At 44.3% G+C, this 19964-nt stretch overlaps 1 protein-coding gene across 2 annotated transcripts in view; it reads left to right on the top strand.

The window, feature by feature from the left end:
* The window catches only part of SGK2 (serum/glucocorticoid regulated kinase 2), a 55702-nt gene that overhangs the window by 27488 nt on the left and 8250 nt on the right, over positions 1–19964 (top strand). For both annotated transcript variants that reach the window (XM_040330491.1, XM_040330490.1), the window contains exons 6-10: positions 3387–3499; positions 13394–13430; positions 13626–13712; positions 16095–16190; positions 18254–18409. In XM_040330491.1, the coding sequence (XP_040186425.1) occupies positions 3387–3499; positions 13394–13430; positions 13626–13712; positions 16095–16190; positions 18254–18409 (489 nt within the window). The remainder of the gene's footprint in view (positions 1–3386; positions 3500–13393; positions 13431–13625; positions 13713–16094; positions 16191–18253; positions 18410–19964) is intronic.

The following is a 19964-nucleotide window of genomic DNA, read 5'->3' as shown; positions in this document are numbered from 1 at the left end:
CTATTACCCCTGACCCAATTTAAAGTGTTTGTAACCCTAAAAAAAAAAAAATCCTGTTCCCTTAAAGCAGATTAAACAGCACAGTGCACATTTGCCCCAACCCTATTGTATGTTTCCTCTGCATTAATAAGCCTGCCTGTTCGCAAATTTTTATGTTTTGCTTTCAGTTCCACTTTAATCCAGCCACCAGATCTAAGACCCCATTCACATCTAGGCGTTTTTACGCCTGTAGCGCTACGCCTCTGCCGCCAGAGGGCTGGAAATACATGTCCCTCTATGGAGATGGTTCACATCTCCACGCCGAACGCCGGACGCCTGTCGCCTGCGGCGTGAAAAAAGGTCCCGGTCTTCGAGCGTTCGGCTAGGAGATGGCAATCATCTCCATAGAGGGGGTCATCTTGGGGCACATCTAGGCGGACAATACCCGCGTTTTGTCGCCGCAAATCGCGGTACAAAACGCCGCTATTTTTACCGCGATTTGCGGCGACAAAACGCCGCGATTTCGTCCGTCTAGATGTGAATGCAGCCTAAGGATCAGTAAGCTGCAGTATTTGCCATTTTTGTTCTTGGGTTTGGATACAGTCACTGGCTATGGCCAGGCAAAAAAAGTCCCATTGTTGTCACCATACAATAGCCTGATACAGACAGAGATCTCTCTATATGGAATTCTTTAGAACGCTGAGAAATTCGTCTGTAGCTCTCAATGACACAGAAGGTATTTCTTCAGCCTAGGTAAGCAGATCTCAGAGGCCACACACAGGTCACGTCGTAGAAAGAACGCTTTTCTTCTAGAATTCAATTGATGTTCCATATTCTCGATCGGCAAAGACGCAATGACACCATGGTGTTCTATCCCTGGGACCTGATCCTCTGTGCAGGGAACATTATGCCTGGTGAACTTTGTGCTGTGTCATCAGCCTCTTCCCCACATGTACACCGTACAGTCATTTGACTGTTTATAAACAAGGTGGATGCCGACTAAGATAGCGATGATTAATCTGCGTGTTCAGCAACTTGTCAAAGCCTGATAAATGTTATGGGAATTGAATCCCGCTTATCGTGTACTTGTGTGATCTCTCTGTGGCAGAGATGAATAGTATAGGGGTTGGCAGTGGTTTGGGCTGTCATATAGGTAGGACCACTTTAAAGCTGAACTCTGGGGTAAGCAAATATTGTTTAAATACAAGTGTGATCTTACTGGGATCTTGGTATGCTTGAAAAAAAGTGAAAAAAAAAAGACTGCTCATTGCTGTTCTCTCTCTTTGTGCAGGGTGACTGGTCTTGTCTCCGCCCCTCCTGTCGTTTTCAGTAGGCAGTCTGTAGTGGGTGGAGCCTGTTGGCCCCTCCCATAGATCTGTTGAGGCTATGTATAGCACAGTGATGATGTCACTGCTACATTTGTATGGTAATATCTTTTATGGCTATTGAGGAATATTTTTAAATGCAGGTTTTTTTGCCAGGACTTTAAAGGAAGCCTGTGCTAAGAGGAAAATACTTACCTCCTCTTCTAAAAATGCTGGATGGCTGCACATCCATAGGTGGCTATTACAATCACAAACAGGTTGTCTCACTTTTCTTTCCTACTGAGATCCCTTTGGGTGAGTGGATCCCTTTATAAATATAAATTTACATGCCTTCATAAGTGTACATTGCAAATGACCACTGTGAACTTTTCGGAGATCGGGCCGTGGCGCCGTCTCCAGAAGTGGGTAAGGGGACCTTTAACATCTACCTCCACCCACTCCTCAAAATCATCAGCAAACAGGACCTATGCTACCACTCATGCGCTGACGACACTCAACTCTACTTTCGCATCACCGGAAAAAAAGACCAATATCACGGACTGGAAAATTGCCTCACATTGATCGATGATTGGATGACTGAGAGCGCCCTTAAACTCAATGGCCCGGATTCACAAAGCACTTACGCCGACGTATCTCAAGATACGCCGCGTAAGTATAACTATGCGCCGTCGTATCTATGCGCCGTGCCCACAATCTGAGATACGCCTAAAAATAGGCTTCCTACGACCGACATAACTTGCCTACGCCGTCGTATCGTGGGCGCATATTTACGCTGGGCGCATTTGTCGCTCCCATAGATTTTCTATGCACATATGCAAATGAGGGAGATACGCCGATTCACAAATGTACTTGCGCCCAGCGCGTAATATACGTGGTTTGCGTAAGTCGTACGTCCGCCATAGAGCCCTTTCCAGCCTTACAAATGTGGCCTGTGCATCCAAGTGGTAATGAAAGGATTAAATAAAAGAGGAATCAATTCAAATGTAAATATACCAATTTTTTATTGTGTGTTTTATGAAAGTATAATTATGGATCTATACACATTTTTTCCTTTTCCAACTACCGTATTTATTGGGGTATAGCGCGCACCCCTAAAGTTGGCCAGAAACTCCTGTGGAAAAAAGGATTTTGTACAGTTTTGGTGTCTTGCGCGGCGTCCATCGGCGGCCTCGTCGGGTCCGGCGTCCGTCTGCGGCTTCGGGTGTCCTCTTCGTCGGGTCCGGCGTCCTTCTGCGGCGTCCTCCTCGCTTGTTTCCCGCTTTCCCGCACTGAGTTTGAATACTGCGCCGGCATATACCGAGCGCAGTACACTCGGGCAGGCTCGGCTACTGTCGCGCTCACGTCCTGTACTTCCAGGACGTGAGCGCGGGAGGAGCCGAGACTGCCCGACTATACACGAGTGTACTGCGCTCGGTATATGCCGGCGCAGTATTCAAACTCGACGCGGGAAAGCGGGTATCGGCGTATACCGTGCACCCACGATTTTGCCCTGATTTTTAGGGCAAAAAAATGCGCGCTATACGCCGATAAATACGGTATATATACTCTGAATAAACCAAGAGTCCTTTGGTAAAATCAATTGGCCAGAAGTGAAGATCTAGTGATCCTATCGCCCATTCGCTGACACTTTTGACCAAGAGATTCCAAGCCTGCCCACCACGGCAAGGTAGACTCTTCTAGGGCAGGATCTACACTAACAACACTAAGCTACCCTACTGGATGCTAGTCATCATTTTTCTAATGTTGGGTGTATGTTTGTAGTAGGCCTCATCCTATAATCTGTGTGTGCGATCTACTCTCTCCTAATTTGGTTGTCTGTCTGTGTGCATCTCTCTAAAGAATGGAGCGGTCAGTTTATGTACATCTGGACGTCCTCTGTTAGTGTAGGTCAGTGCATGCCAGTCCAGTGTGTGTCAGTAAATAAACGTTCATCAGTAATCAACAGAAAAAAATAAAATTAAGATTCCTTAATATGTACAACTGACACAAGCAAAGGATTGCAGGATAGTCTTACTCCCTACCTGCCAGATATAGTTATGTATATCATTAAACATTGACCTGGTGTTTATCCTCTCATTATAGCTTTTCTTCCACTTACAAAGAGAGCGCTCCTTCCTGGAACCCCGGGCCCGCTTCTATTCAGCAGAGGTGGCTAGTGCTATTGGCTACTTGCACTCTCAAAATATAATTTACAGGTAAGAGTTACTGTCTATTTCATGTGATCATAAGTACTTCCATACAGTTTTTGTGAAAAAGCTGTTTAAGTTTAGTGATCATTTCAGGAAATGTTATCGATTAAACAGAGTGTCTATGGGGTTGCTTAGAGTGGATGATGTCATAGCTAGAGCACAGAGCTTTAAAAAAATGATCTTAGTTCCTTCTCTATAAATTGCTCTAACGCGCTCAAGATCTACTTGTCATACACAATTTATACATGAAAACGTAGGTGTTTTTGTCTAGTTTCAGGTGTTTTTCAGTTTTGTGATACACATGGCGTGTGCTGAGGTCTGCAGCAATGAAGGATTTTTGTATTTGAAACTTTAATGTAAACTTCACAACATAATCAATTTCTTTATGCCGATCGACAATACATAGATCAAACTTATCACCTGTAAAAACGTGCTTGAGATGTTGGTGGTAAACGGCCTGCTAGGCCCGGGGGAACCAAACCAAGTCCTCCAAAAGTTACCTCATATCCAAAAGTTGCCAAGAGTGTAAATGTCGAACATTATGCTTTAAGGTTAATCAAAAATGTCACATTCTAAAGGGAAAGGTAGAACAAGGGGAGAGGAAGTATGGAAGAGGCGGAGAGGGAGGAAAGTAGGGGGGATGGAAAGTTGCGGGTAAGAAAGGTGTGTGGGGGTCCCCCCAAACCCTCACCCCCTTCTTCCTCCAAGCTTCCCTTCTCCCCCCATTTTCCTCCCTCTCTCCCTCTTCCATACTCCCCCTTTGTTCTACCTTTCCCTTTAGAGTGTTATATTTTTGATTAACCTTAAAGCTCAATGTCTACATTTACACTCTTGGCAACTTTCGGATATGAGGCAACTTTTGAAGGGCTTGGTTCGGTTCCCCTCGGGCCTAGGAGGCTGTTTACCACCAACATCTCAGACACTTTTTTTTTTTACAGGTGATTATGTTTGGGCAATGTATTGTCAAATCTTAAAGCTTCTTCATAAAGGTAAATAGAGGGCTGATGGGAAGACCCTCCGGTTACTGGAGTGGCAGCCGCCACCAGTGTAGGGACCCGTGTTGGTACAGCCGTACCTGGCCCCTGGGAGGGTCCCTCCAAACTTTTTGTTGAGTCTTCTTCTAAGAACAGCCAATTGTCTTGTTTGTGCAGCTACATTGATAGTTGGTGATTCAGAAGCTGCTTATGAGAATCTTTTACATCTTTCGTCACATGCTGGTGAAGTCTCCGTGTGAACGTCACACTCTGCTGAAGCCTCCGTGTGAACGTCACATTCTGCTGAAGCCTCCGTGTGAACGTCACACTCTGCTGAAGCCTCCGTGTGAACGTCACATTCTGCTGAAGCCTCCGTGTGAACGTCACATTCTGCTGAAGTCTCCGTGTGAACGTCACATTCTGCTGAAGCCTCCGTGTGAACGTCACATTCTGCTGAAGCCTCCGTGTGAACGTCACAGGCTGTTGAAGTCTCTGTGTGAACGTCACATTCTGCTGAAGTCTCTGTGTGAACGTCACATTCTGCTGAAGCCTCCGTGTGAACGTCACATTCTGCTGAAGCCTCCGTGTGAACGTCACATTCTGCTGAAGCCTCCGTGTTAACGTCACATTCTGCTGAAGCCTCCGTGTGAACGTCACATTCTGCTGAAGAATCCGTGTGAACGCCACATTCTGCTGAAGCCTCTGTGTGAACGTCACATTCTGCTGAAGCCTCTGTGTGAACGTCACATTCTGCTGAAGCCTCCGTGTGAACGTCACATTCTGCTGAAGCCTCCGTGTGAACGTCACAGGCTGTTGAAGTCTCTGTGTGAACGTCACATTCTGCTGAAGTCTCTGTGTGAACGTCACATTCTGCTGAAGCCTCCTTGTGAACGTCACATTCTGCTGAAGCCTCCGTGTGAACGCCACATTCTGCTGAAGCCTCCGTGTGAACGTCACATTCTGCTGAAGCCTCCGTGTAACGTTCATATTCTGTCTCGCTCACTAGGGCAGACCTGCCTTGTGAGCTGTCTCTGCAGTAAATACTGCGTACATCTGCAATAAAAAAAGAAGAATCAGGTTTAGCACTTTCACCTAGCTTCTTCATAAAGGTAAATAGAGGGCTGATGGGAAGACCCTCCGGTTACTGGAGTGGCAGCCGCCACCAGTGTAGGGACCTGTGTTGGTACAGCCGTACCTGGCCCCTGGGAGGGTCCCTCCAAACTTTTTGTTGAGTCTTCTTCTAGGAACAGCTAATTGTCTTGTTTGTGCAGCTACATTGATAGTTGGTGATTCAGAAGCTGCTTAGGAAAATCTTTTAAGAGATTGATGACGTAGTGGATTCCTGTCATGATGGCTTGAAATGAAGATCCTCCCCCTCATATTCACTAGCAAATCGTCCTCTTCTCATCGCCTAGTTTAACTTTTCTTCCAACATTTTGGCCATCTTCAATCCCAAGAAAGCTGCACCCCTCCCATTTAAGTGCAATCCGTCGCTACTATAAAGATGGTTACGGCCTGAAAAGTCAGTCCAGTTCGCCATGAAGCCAAACCCCTCCTCCCTGCACCAGTTCCTCAGCCACTTGTTAAGTACCATAAGCTCCTGCTGTCTCTGTGGTGTGGCTCGAGGTACAGGCAGTATTTCAGAAAATATTGCCTTGGGGGATCTTTTCTTCAATATGGCCCCCAAGTCCCTGAAATCATTTTGTAGGGCGCTCCATCTTTCTCTAACTTTGTCATTGGTACCGATATATACCATGACAGCTGGGTCCTCTCCAGCGCCATCCAATAATCTGTCCATGCAATCTGCAATGTTCCGAACCCGAGCGCCCGGTAAACAACAAACTGTTTGGCGATAATGGTCTTTGTGACGGATTGCCCTCTGTATTCTTCCAATAACTGAATCCCCTACCACTATTATGTGCCTATCCTTTGTGGTAACCTTGCCCCCATCTTCGTCACATGCTGGGGAAGTCTCTGTGTGATCGTCACATTCTGCTGAAGCCTCCGTGTGAACGTCACATTCTGCTGAAGCCTCCGTGTGAACGTCACATTCTGCTGAAGCCTCCGTGTGAACGTCACATTCTGCTGAAGCCTCCGTGTGAACGTCACATTCTGCTGAAGCCTCCGTGTGAACGTCACATTCTGCTGAAGCCTCCGTGTGAACGTCACATTCTGCTGAAGCCTCCGTGTGAACGTCACATTCTGCTGAAGCCTCCGTGTGAACGTCACATTCTTCTGAAGCCTCCGTGTGAACGTCACATTCTGCTGAAGCCTCCGTGTGAACGTCACATTCTGCTGAAGCCTCCGTGTGAACATCACATTCTGCTGAAGCCTCCGTGTGAACATCACATTCTGCTGAAGTCTCTGTGTGAACGTCACATTCTGCTGAAGCCTCCGTGTGAACGTCACATTCTGCTGAAGCCTCCGTGTGAACGTCACATGCTGCTGAAGTCTCTGTGTGAACGCCACAGGCTGTTGAAGTCTCTGTGTGAACGTCACATTCTGCTGAAGCCTCCGTGTGAACGTCACAGGCTGTTGAAGCCTCTGTGTGAATGTCACAGGCTGTTGAAGTCTCCGTGTGAACGTCACAGGCTGTTGAAGTCTCTGTGTGAACGTCACATGCTGCTGAAGTCTCCGTGTGAATGTCACAGGCTGTTGAAGTCTCCGTGTGAACGTCACATTCTGCTGAAGTCTCCGTGTGAACGTCACAGGCTGTTGAAGTCTCTGTGTGAACGTCACATTCTGCTAAAGTCTCTGTGTGAACGTCACAGGCTGTTGAAGTCTCTGTGTGAACGTCACATTCTGCTGAAGTCTCCGTGTGAACGTCACATTCTGTTGAAGCCTCCGTGTGAACGTCACATCCTGCTGAAGTCTCTGTGTGAACGTCACATTCTACTGAAGCCTCTGTGTGAACGTCACATTCTACTGAAGCCTCTGTGTGAACGTCACATTCTGCTGAAGTCTCTGTGTGAACGTCACATTCTACTGAAGCCTCCGTGTGAACGTCACATTCTGCTGAAGTTTCCGTGTGAACGTCACATTCTGCTGAAGTCTCGGTGTGAACGTCACATTCTGCTGAAGCCTCCGTGTAACGTTCATATTCTGTCTCGCTCACTAGGGCAGTCCTGCCTTGTGAGCTGTCTCTGCAGTAAATACTGCGTACATCTGCAATAAAAAAAGAAGAATCAGGTTTAGCACTTTTACCTACATTTATATATATATATATATATATATATATATATATATATTTATATATATATACAACCTCACATTATACAGAGAAAAGTTGAAAATTCCAATGCCAGGGACAATTAATAAACCCAACATGACAGGGACACGGGGATCACCAATGGTGGCCTTCCTATAAAAAGTCAGAAAGGGAACTGATTCTTAATTTTCATGTGCAGGGGAGTAATCTGCAGTGCTTCTGTTTCTTATTAAACACCCAGCCTCTATGGGGGGGGGGGTGACCTCTAATCAATATCTATTTCCATTCCTATACATGTGTAACTTTGGACTCCAATAAATATGTTTTTATAACAAAATATTTTTTTTGTGTGTTTTGACACCATTAAAACCTTTGTTATCCCCAAAAAATAAATAAAGATCCTGTTCCTTTTTAAGCCTGTTACAGTGCTTGTGCTGTGTATGAAATATCTGGCTGATCCTACCAGTTTCTACCCTCCCCCTCTCTGCACTGACTCCCATGTATCAGGGCTGCAGAGTCCTGACACCAGAGTCAGTACGTGTCTCCATCATACGCTGCTATCTGCAGCTCTCCCTGTGTCTCCTCCCCCCTCACCCTCCATGTACCTGTCTCCATCATACGCTATTTGCAGCTCTCCCTGTGTCTCCTCCCCCCTCCTTTTCCCCCTCACTGTACGTGTCTCCTCCTCCTCCCTGAACATGTCTCCATCATAAGCTGCTATCTGCAGCTCTCCCTGTGTCTCCTCCTCTCCCGCCCCTCACCCTCCCTGCCTGTCATCTCTCACTATCGCTTATCTGTTCATCCCCTCTGTCACATAAAAAGCTGCATCCTAGTGCCTGTGCTCTATAGACAAAAAAAAAACATTTCTACTTGTATTAGAATGTATCCATCTTGGTCTCTGTCTAATCTTCAACTGCCATAACGCCGCACATGTGATCCGTTATGACAGTTGGGTTGAGAGCACAACCAATGTGACAGTTGGCATTCCCAGCATGCCGGGAATAGAAATGTTTTTTGAAACTGTTAAATCTATGGGTTTCCTTACGCTTTATACCGGTAGAAACCGGTTATTTTTTAAATAACACACAGGCACTAGGATGCAGCTTTGTATTCGACAGAGGGGAGGATATAAAGATCACATAGACTAGAGGCTTAACAATCACTTTAATATCTCCTTCTGCACTAAAATTCTATGAAAAGGAATCGTTTTGGGGTGAAGGAGCCATCAATCAATGAGTGTAGGTGACTTATCCATTTTGTATCGATCACTATCCATAGTACTTACCAATCTCGGTGTCTGTATCCCGGTGATGTCTATTGGCTTTACAGCCGGGTCTGAAACATCCAACAACGGCTCTGAAACAGCCGCGTACAAATGCTCGGGTCTTCTTCATTTTGGAGGGCTTTTTGGTTGGGGTATCTGCAGGCTGGTCACTGATACCTCCTTCCATAGCTGCCCTTCCTTTGCTGGCTTTCTCTTTGGTGTTTTCCAGAGAAAAAAGCTTTTTACATTTAAATTGTCTCATTATTAAGAAATAAAGAAACACTCTTTAAATGTACAATAATAGAGATCGCAATGAAATCGAATCGCAATGAAATCGAATCAAAACGCAAGAAAAATCTCAGGAGAGATTAGAAACACGTCTTCACTGGTCAGTGAAAACTCAGCTACTGCTGTCTTCCCTCTCTGCACGGCTTATATTGGCTCAGCCTGCTATGACATCACAAAGACCTTTTATCTCAAACTGCCAATTTTTCTTAAAGGAGCCACGTTCTTATTTTTGAACTTTGTGAATTCAGCTTGTAGGATCAGTATATGGATCTAATAGGGACATGGCTCCTTTAAGAAGATGTTATTGTAAATGAGATTTAACCCTTTCAGTCCCATGGCTGAAATAAAGATCTCTATTCTTATGATAACATATTTTCATTTCTTTTATTTTCTCGTTATTACACCCCAATTATTTCTCTATTTTTAACACTTTCACTACGAAATCATTTTTTTTTTAACCCTTTAACTGCCAAACCAATAGTTTTCTCCCCCATTTATTACATTATAAATAAAAGTAAATCCTGTTTATTTTTTGTGTTGGATGGAGTGGAGAGGGATTATTAGAACCTGTCAGGCCTCGTACACACGACAGAGTTTCTCGGCAGAATTCGGCGAGAAACTCGGTCAGAGCCGGATTCTGCCGAGAAACTCTGTCGTGTGTACACTTTCGGCCCGATGGAGCCGCCGAGGAACTCGTCGAGAAAATAGAGAACATGTTCTCTATTTTCTCGTTGTTCTATGGGAGCTCTCGGCCCGCCGAGCTCCTCGGCGGCTTCAGGGCTGAACTGGCCGAGGAACTCGATGTTGACTCAAGTTGTTGATTTTGAAATCTCTTGATGACTCTAAAATAACAGATGATTTTTCTTAACCGCTTCTATACCAGGCACTTAAACCCCCCTTCTGCCCAGACCAATTTTCAGCTTTCAGCTTTCTCACTCTTTGAATGACAACTGCGCGGTCATACAATGCTGTACCCAAATGAAATTTTTATATTTTTTTCCCCACAAATAGAACTTTATTTTGGTGGCATTTGATCACGTCTGCAGGTTTTTATTTTTTGTAAAGACAGATTAAAATAAAATACAAAACCGTTTTACATTTCCCACTATTGTTCGTTTTTTTTATTTAGCTTTAATTTAAATTGTATTCCTTACGTTTTTATTTGGCTCTGCGTAACTTCTGCATACTTTCAGCTATTAAAACCATTCAACTTTTAAAATGTTCAGCTCTCTCAACTAATGACGGGACTTCAACTTTTTTTCTACTATTTATACTTTTTAAAATATTACGCTTTTTAACACTTTTTTTTAACACTGAAGTCAATAAGAGCATGTGACAGTTTTTGATGGGGGCAATTTTTGATGGGGCAATAGGATGGGGCAGTTTTTGATGGGGAAATGGGGTGAGGCAATTTTTGATGGGGCAATAGTATAGGACAGTTTCTGATGGGGCAGTTTTTGATGGGGGCACTTTTTAATGGGGCAATTTTTGATGGGGGCAGTTTTTGATGGGGCAATATGATGGGGGCAATTTTGATGGTGCAGTTTTGATGGGGGTCGTTTTAGATGGGGCAATTTGATGGCAGTTTGTTGGTGGTAATATGATGGGAGAAATTTGATGGAGGCAGTTTTGATGGTGGTATTATGATGGAGGCATTTAGATGGGGGCATTTTTGATGGTAGAAATTGTATGGGGCAGCTCCTGCAAAATGTAATTTCTTTTAAAAATATGCTAATTAGTGGGAATGCTGATTCTCACTTCAACTTTTTCTTACGAATTTAAGCTATTCATCCAGTTAGCTTTAGCATATCAGCTATTCAGCACATCCACACATTTTCTGCAGGAAATGCATTTTCTAGTTCATACTAAAGTTATAAAATATTTTAATTAAAGCTGTACTCCAGACACACAGGAAAAAGCACAGCTGAAATATATACAGTATCTCACAAAAGTGAGTACACCCCTCACATTTTTGTAAATATTTTATTTTATCTTTTCATGTGACAACGCTGAAGAAATGACACTTTGCTACAATGTTGTGTAGTGAGTTTACAGCTTGTATAACAGTGTAAATTTGCTGTCCCCTCAAAATATCTCAACACACAGACAATAATGTCTAAACCGCTGGCAACAAAAGTGAGTACACCCCTAAGTGAAAATGTCCAAATTGGGCCCAAAGTGTCAATATTTTGAGTAGCCACCATTGTTTTCCAGCACTGCTTTAACCCTCTTGGGCATGGAGATCACCATAGCTTCACAGGTTGCCAGTGGAGTCCTCTTCCCCTCCTTCATGACGACATCGCAGAGCTGGTGGGATGTTAGAGATCTTCTGCTCCTCCACCTTCCGTTTGAGGATGCCCCACAGATGCTCAATAGGGTTTAGGTCTGGAGACATGCTTAGGCGGCTTATCACCTTTACCCTCAGCTACTTTAGCAAGGCAGTGGTTGTCTTGGAGGTGTGTTTGGGGTCGTTATCATGTTGGAATACTGCCCTGTGGCCCAGTCTCCGAAGGGAAGGGATCATGCTCTGCTTCAGTATGTCACACTACATGTTGGCATTCATGGTTCCCTCAATGAACTGTAGCTCCCCAGTGCCGGCAGCACTCATGCAGCCCCAGACCATGACACTCCCACCTCCAAGCTTGACTGTAGGCAACACACACTTGTCTTTGTACTCCTCACCTGGTTGCCGCCACACGCTTGACACCATCTGAATCAAAAGAGTTTATCTTGGTCTCATCAGACTACAGGACATGGTTCCAGTAATCCATGTCCTTAGTCTGCTTGTCTTCAGCACACTGTTTGTGGGCTTTCTTGTGCATCATCTTTAGAAGAGGCTTCCTTCTAGGATGACAGCGATGCAGACCAATTTGATGCAGTGAGTGGCATATGGTCTGAGGACTGACAGGCTGACCTTCATCCTCTGCAGTAATGCTGGCAGCACTCATACGTCTATTTCCCAAAGACAACCTCTGAATAAGACGCTGAGCACGTGCACTCATCTTCTTTGGTCGATCATGGGGAGGCCTGTTCTGAGTGGAACCTGTCCTGTTAAACCGCTGTATGGTCTTGGCCACCGTGCTGCAGCTCAGTTTCAGGTGAGAGAGTGAGAGCGATAACACCAAATTTAACACACTTGCTCCCCATTCACACCTGAGACCTTATAAGCCTAAAAAGTCACACCGGGGAGGGAAAATGGCTAATTGGGCCCAATTTGGACATTTCCACTTTTGCTTTCACACTGCTAGCACGGCCGTGTTAGCAGTAAAGCCCCGCTAATTTTAGCAGCGCTTTACTAGTGCTGTGCGGGTGGGAGCGATCTTAAAAGCGCACCGCCCCAGTGTGAAAGCACTCAGGCTTTCACACTGGGGAGGCTTGAGAGGCGCTTTACAGGCACTATTTTTAGTGCTAAAACGCCTGAGAAGTGCCTAAAGTGTGAAAGGGGTCTATGGGGTGTACTTTTGTTACCAGCAGTTTAGACATTAATGGCTGTGTGTTGAGTCATTTTGAGGGGACAGCAAATTTACACTGTTATACAAGCTGTACACTCACTACACAACATTGTAGCAAAGTGTAATTTCTTCAGTGTTGTCACATGAAAAGATAGAATAAAACGTTTACAAAAATGTGAGGGGTGTACTCACCTTTGTGAGATACTGTAGCTGCCATAATCTGATTTTTTTTGTGCCTGGATTTCTGTTTTAAATTACTATAATGCAATATTATATATATTATTTAACCTATTTTATATAACTACTGCATCTGTATTAATGTGCATGAGTCCCTTGTTTGCTAATATATATATATGACAGGGCTCGACAAATCCCGGTCGCCAGGTCGCCATGGCGACTAGAAATAGCATCCTGGCGACTTGGCTTGGAAGGTGAGCTGGCGCCATCTGGTGGTGAGCCGTTGGTATTACAAGTTATTATCACCAGATGTGTGAGCTGGCACCATCTGGTGGTGGCCGTTGGTATTACAAGTTAAGCATTACAAGTTAAGCAGCAATTCTAATGTAATTTTTCACTATTTTTCACTATTTTCACTGCCATCTTCTTCCTTCTAATTAGAACCCCCAAACATTATATATATTTTTTATAACCTAACAGCAGAAACTGCTTGTTCTTCTTCAAATACATGCTTATTATTTATCTTGCTTTTTCTAGAGACTTGAAGCCTGAAAACATCCTCCTTGACAGCCAGGTAAGAAAAAAAAAGAAAGTGAAAAGAGATTTTGAAAAATAAAATAAGGCAAAGTGAGGTGGCAGTTTTAGATGGCACTCAGTGGGCTATTAACTGGCTTATTTGCAAGGAGGACTTTATTTACATATTTGTTTTAGCTAAAAAGTTACTTTAACAGCAAAATTCAGCTGAATGTTATTCCCTGCTTATTTCTAGGGTCATGTTGTTCTGACTGATTTTGGTCTCTGCAAAGAGGGGATGGAGCCAGAAGAGACCACTTGTACCTTCTGTGGGACACCTGAGGTATACAGATCTTCTAAAATGTATACAGAGTGGTAAAAGACATGCAAAAATGGCACACTATTGGGGTAGATCCTCAGAGCGAGTACACCGGTGTATCTACTGATACGCCAGCATACATTCAAATTTCCCGCGTCGTATCGTTGTTTTGAATCCTCAAAACAAGATACGACGGCTTCTGGGTTAGATCCCACAGGTGTACGTCTTCGTAAGCCTTCGGATCTAAGATGCAATTCTTCGGCGTCCGCTGGGTGGCGTTCACGTCGTTTTCCGCGTCAGGTATGCAAATAAGCTATTTCCGACGATCCACGAACGTACGAGCGGCCGTCGCATTTTTTTACGTCGTCTGTAGTCGGCTTTTTCCGGCGTATAGTTAAAGCTGCTATTTCGTCGCATATAGTTAGACTTGCCATGTTAAGTATGGCCGTCGTTCCCGTGTTTAATTTGATTCTTTTTTTTCGTAAGTCGTCCGTGAATCGGAATGTACGTAAGTCACGTCTATGTTAAAAAAAATGACGTCCTTGCGACGTCATTTAGCGCAATGCACGGCGGGAAATTTAGGGACGGCGCATGCGCAGTTCATTCGGCGCGGGGAGTGAAACACGCCCCCTAATCACCGATTTGAATTCCGCCGCCAGAGATAGACTACGCCGCCGTAACTTACAGCGCAAATTCTTTGGGGATTCGAACCGGCCTAAAGTAAGTTACAGCGGCGTAGCGTATCTCACATACGCTGCGCCAATGTATTTGTATGTGGATCTACCCCTTTGGGTTTATTTTCTAAAGCTGGGGAGTGCAAAATGAGGCTCACTTCTGCAAAGAAACCAATCAGCTTCCACGTTTTTATTGCCAAAGCTTAATTGAACTAGCTTCCTACTGGCTTCCGATGGTTGGAAGTTAACCTGTCGGTGTCAGTTCAGGGGTCACTGATGGAGTGCATCCTAGAACTAGACATATATGCAGCAACTGGGTGTTAAGGTCCACCCACTTTCCACCGCATGTATGCAATATATGCATATTGCTGTCATAAAGTCAAAAGAATGGTTATTGTTTAACATCAACTTTAAAGTCCAATTCTGGGCATATAAAATGTTTTAATATATCTTATGTGTCACCGGCACAAAAAAAAAAATTATATATATATATATATATATTATATATAAAACCCTCAAATCCTCTTTCTAAATGCTGTGAATCTGCTGCGGTACTGTGTACACCTCCAATATAATAAAAGTGTTAAAAAAATAATGAGAAATATGGTACTGCGCCAATCCTACAATCTTATTGCTACACAAATGATAATGAACCAAATATATATAAAATATATAGAATTATATACAAAAAAAAAGTGAATATATACACAAAGGAACCCCAACCTGTGAAAATCATTTAAACTATGCTTTTAACAAAATCCAATAACATTGATGTTGAATTAAATAAAAAAAAAAAAATGTGCCCATAACAAAGTCCCTGTGCACCTCTAACAGGAAGTCTATTATAGTCCACTTATATATTGCTCTGTGTTATAAACGAATATGTAACTGCTATTCCACCAATTCGTGCCACCGCCACCAACTTCTGAAGTGGGCACTTACCAGAACTAGATGTTATATGCGCCTTTAATTTATCTTAGGGTTGACCACTCCTCTCCCTGGGGCCAATCTGCCGTCCGTTCCACCAATGTGCCAAAAATCCTCTCATGGAGTTGCAAATTAGTATTATGTCACGCTCTCATAAAAAGCAAGGTACCGATAATTGCGTAATATGTTTAGCTTTTATTATAAAAATAAAAATGTAAAATCACATTTACATTTATAAGTGCCTCCAGACCGGCACCGAGTCTTTCCAGCAGTGCTAAGCAAAAGACGCTCTACAGCGTGTGGATCACTGTGGCTGGCGTGCGCTCCACGCCTCAGCTCCGTGCGGGTCATCGTCAGGAAGTGACGTATGACGTCCAACGTTTACCCAGAAGCATCAAAAATGTTGCAGCTCACACTGCAAGGATTAATAGCTTGGTTTGTCTAACAGAGAGGAGAAAACATGTTACTAAGCTGATCCTCCGCTCCCCGGCAGGCGGTGCTCCCCTCAATTCGGCAGTGGGCTTTCCCTCGTTGTCCTGTCATCCATGGACTATAGACTCTGCTCTGGTCTTGATGACATCAGGCTCCTAGAGCGCTGGAGTGTGGGGGGTGTACACCTTGCACAGACCAGTCTAGCTGTGGGGAGGAATGGAGGGTTGGGTAGGTATCTCCTTATGTTGTTTCCCTAGAGCTAAATGAGCACAGCCTCAAGGGATAATTTTTTTGTTGGCCTTTTATGACCATCTACTAATGAGCATGGATTCCATTCGTGTTCTGATACCACGACTTTACCTCTACTCCCCAGTACCTGGCCCCTGAGGTCCTGAGGAAGCAGCCGTATGATCGCACCGTGGACTGGTGGTGTTTAGGCGCTGTCTTGTATGAGATGCTCTATGGACTGGCAAGTATCTTTTCTGAGCAAAGAGCTATAGTACTATCCTTTTTGTACACACTGTTAGATGTTCTTCTCTCATCACCTTTGCATTTTCTCTTTCTTTTATTTCTCTGCTCCCTTTTCACAAAAGGCATGGTGCTTGCACAAGAGGTAAGGCCAGGTTGAGCAATCTCAGACTGGTGTCGGCAGGTCATAGTTTGTCTCCGATGTTATTGTTCTTGGACTATCTCCACCTGTTATTCACACTCTTAGGTGGATTGATAAAGACCGCCGCATCTTTAAGGCGGCGTAGCGTATCGTATTTACGCTACGCCGCCTTAAGTTAGATAGGCAAGTACTGTATTCACAAAGTACTTGCCTCCTATCTTACGGCGGCGTAGCGTAAATGTGGCCGGCGTAAGCGCGCCTAATTCAAATTAGGCTGAGGGGGCGTGTTTTATGTTAAAAAGGGGGGGTTACCTGACGTGATTGACGTTTTTTACGAATGGCGCATGCGCCGTCCGTGTACATATCCCAGTGTGCATTGCGGCAAAGTACGCCGCAAGGACGAATTGGTTTCGACGTGGATGTAAATTACGTCCAGCCCTATTCACGGACGACTTACGCGAACGATGTAACATTTTCAAATTTCGACGCGGGAACGACGGCCATACTTAACATTGGCTACGCCACCTAGGGGGCATGTTTATCTTTAGGCGGCGTATCTCATACGGAGACGGCGTATCTTTACTGCGACGGACGGACGTACGTTTGTGAATCGGCGTATCCATGCATTTACATATTCTACGCCGAACTCAACGGAAGCGCCACCTAGCGGCCAGCCTAAATATTGCACCCTAAGGTACGACGGCGCAAGCCGTCGTATCTTAGCTAGGTTTAAGTGTATCTCAGTTTGAGAATACACTTAAACTTAGGACGGTGCAGATTCCGAGTTAGGTCGGCGTATCTACTGATACGCCGGCCTAACTCTCTCTGAATCCACCTATTAGACTATTTCTTTACATATGTGTCTGTCTGGACTCTGGACTTCAATGATCTGTTGTTCCTGTACTCTTTTGTTTTTTCTAATTTCTCATGGTTACACCTAGGGTTGCCACCTCATCCCTTTAAACTCAAACATATATGAATTACAAAGGTTCTGAGGCTAATTTAATGCAGATAAGACACCAAGCGAGTTTCATTACCACCTTAATCAGCCACAGAACCTGTGTAATTAATATGTGTTCGGTTTTAAAGGGATGAGGTGGCAACCCTAATTACACCCCATCATGGAATCCCAAAAAACTTGCATGAGCTTCTGTGCTGGCCATACTGAGGAAAGAAACGTGTCTGTGTCACTAATGCTAACCAATCAAATAATTTTGATTGCTGTCATAGTTTGGCTATGCAGGTGGTCCCATTCACCTAAATGGCATAGTTTGACAGTTGGTGCCATCTGTCAAACTCGGCATGTCGCGTTAATGTCGTGGCAATATGTACTGCCCCAAATGTCACTATGTCTGCCTATAGGTGGGTGGTCAGGGTGTAGTAAAAACAGATGGTCCATTGCCCACCTAGAGGCAGAGATGATGTCACTTGGGGCAGTACACATTGCCATGAAATACCATTATCACCCATGTGTAAAAAAAGAGCCTTAAACTGGGCCATGCATTATGCAATTTTCTTTCCTACCACCATGGGTGGAGCTCTACTGTATATCCTCCCTTGTATGTATTGTTCTGTTTACAATTACTGTATTAATTCACTATTAGAGCCGGTTCACACTGGAGCGACTCATTCTATGCAATAGAAACGTTCTAATAGGACGTGTACAATAGTCGCTCCGACTTAGAAAAAGTTTCTTGTACGACTTGGGGGCGGCTCGGGACGATTTGCATTGACTTCTATACAGAAGTCATTTTGCTAATCGCCTCTGAAGTCGTCTTCAGGACGACTTGCAGAGTCGCCCCCGAAGTCGTGCCGCCGCAGTGTGAACCGGCTCTTACTATTTACTTCTGATCACTAAGCTGTATTTACTATCTCACCGACATTCAACATTCTCACATCCATCCTTCTTTGTCTCTGCTCAGCCTCCGTTTTACAGCCGGGATGTTTCCCAAATGTATGACAACATTCTGAACCAGCCGCTGCAACTCCCAGGAGGAAAGACAACCGCCACCTGCGACATCCTCCAGGGTCTTCTGCACAAGGATCAGCATTGCCGATTGGGTGCCAAGTCTGACTTTGTACAGTATATCCTTCCATTACATATTCATAGCTCTTCGTATAGTATGACCTCTGTGTGTCCAGCAAAATAAGTTAAAGGTTCAGTCAGGGCAGGATTCACTGTTATGCCTAGTACACACAATCGTTTTTCCCGTCAGGAAAACTGCCGTGTTTTCCTTTGGCCGGGAAAACTGTCCGTGTGTATGCTCCTTAGCAGTTTTCCCGACAGGAAAACTTCGGTTTAGAAAATTAGAACTTGTTCTCTTTTTTCTCGCCACAAATCACGGCTTTTTTCCCCGCAGTTTTTCTATGGGAAACACTGCGAGGGAGCATACACACGGCCGGTTTTCCCGACCAAAGTTCTCCTGGTAGTTTTCCGGTTGGGAAAACCGGCTGTATGTACAGGGGAAAAGGGACCGAGCCGATCGTGTGTACTAGGCATTAGGCTTTGTTCATACCTGCAGCTATGGGGTGGTAAAACCCATTTGAGCCATGGTTTTACGGCTCCTCATCTGAACCTGGGGGCATGCAGCCACTCAGGGCAGAAAACAAGAAAATGATCTGTATAAAAAATGTTGAGCCTAGCAATGGGGTTTTGACTTGCACCTACCAGCTTCAGTGATGGAAATCTAGCCCTGTGGGTCACTTAATTTTGGTCTGTGGCACTCCCAATGGGAGGTATGAATGCTAGATCATACAGTTGTCTGACATGATGTAACAGATATTGCTTATGCAGCAACTGTGACACTTTGCTACAAAAGGGTGGGGATTTGTGGGAAGGTATACAGAAAATTATGTATGTGGGAGAGACACTGCACATAGTAAATAATGGCTTATCCAGCTCAATACTGAGTGGGTATCAACCGAATGAAATATAACCAAAAGTAGAAGAGCAAAAAAAGTATGGGTGTTCAAGGATGACCACTCTACAAGCGACGTGTATATTATAAAAAAATCACATCTTCATTACAAAACAAAGTTACAAAACAATGGGGGGCAAAATTTCCACCCCACAAAAACAAAGCAGCGGTCAGAGGGATGTGCTGATGTGAGCAGGGACCTCGGGAGGCAAGGGGACCACTGGGCATTGTGTCATCCAGGAACAATTTTACTATATAGAGCGTATGATGGAAGCGGTTCTTCATGGTAACTATTGTTGATGGTGCTGTATATGGACCTATTGCCAATGCTGTCAGACCACGATGACAATGGTGTAAATGCCATTTACCTCCTGTTGTCCCATTCTTTGAGAATCACACTTGGTCACTAAAATCCTTTCCCAATCTTCTTCTTTCTGGTTTGTTTCATCTATGCCAGGCACTATCTTCGCCTCCCCATAGCCCAGATTGACATGATGAATTTGCTTGATTTAAATTGTCGATATTAGGCACTTTGTCAGATGACGAGGTTGTGAAGCCCTGAGGAAGCGACTGTGACCACAAAACGCGTAGGAAATGCTCCTATTTCTCTGATCGCTGCTTTGTTGGTTTTATTTTATGTGGGGTGGAAACTTTTAATGTTTTGTAACAAAGATTTTATTATTTTATATTATACATGCCGTTTGTTGAAATAGAT

The sequence above is a fragment of the Rana temporaria genome, chromosome 12, assembly GCF_905171775.1.
Source record: "Rana temporaria chromosome 12, aRanTem1.1, whole genome shotgun sequence".
In the NCBI taxonomy this organism is placed as follows: domain Eukaryota; kingdom Metazoa; phylum Chordata; class Amphibia; order Anura; family Ranidae; genus Rana; species Rana temporaria.
Note: the sequence above shows the minus strand (reverse complement) of the source record. Positions and strands in the feature narration are given on the sequence as shown.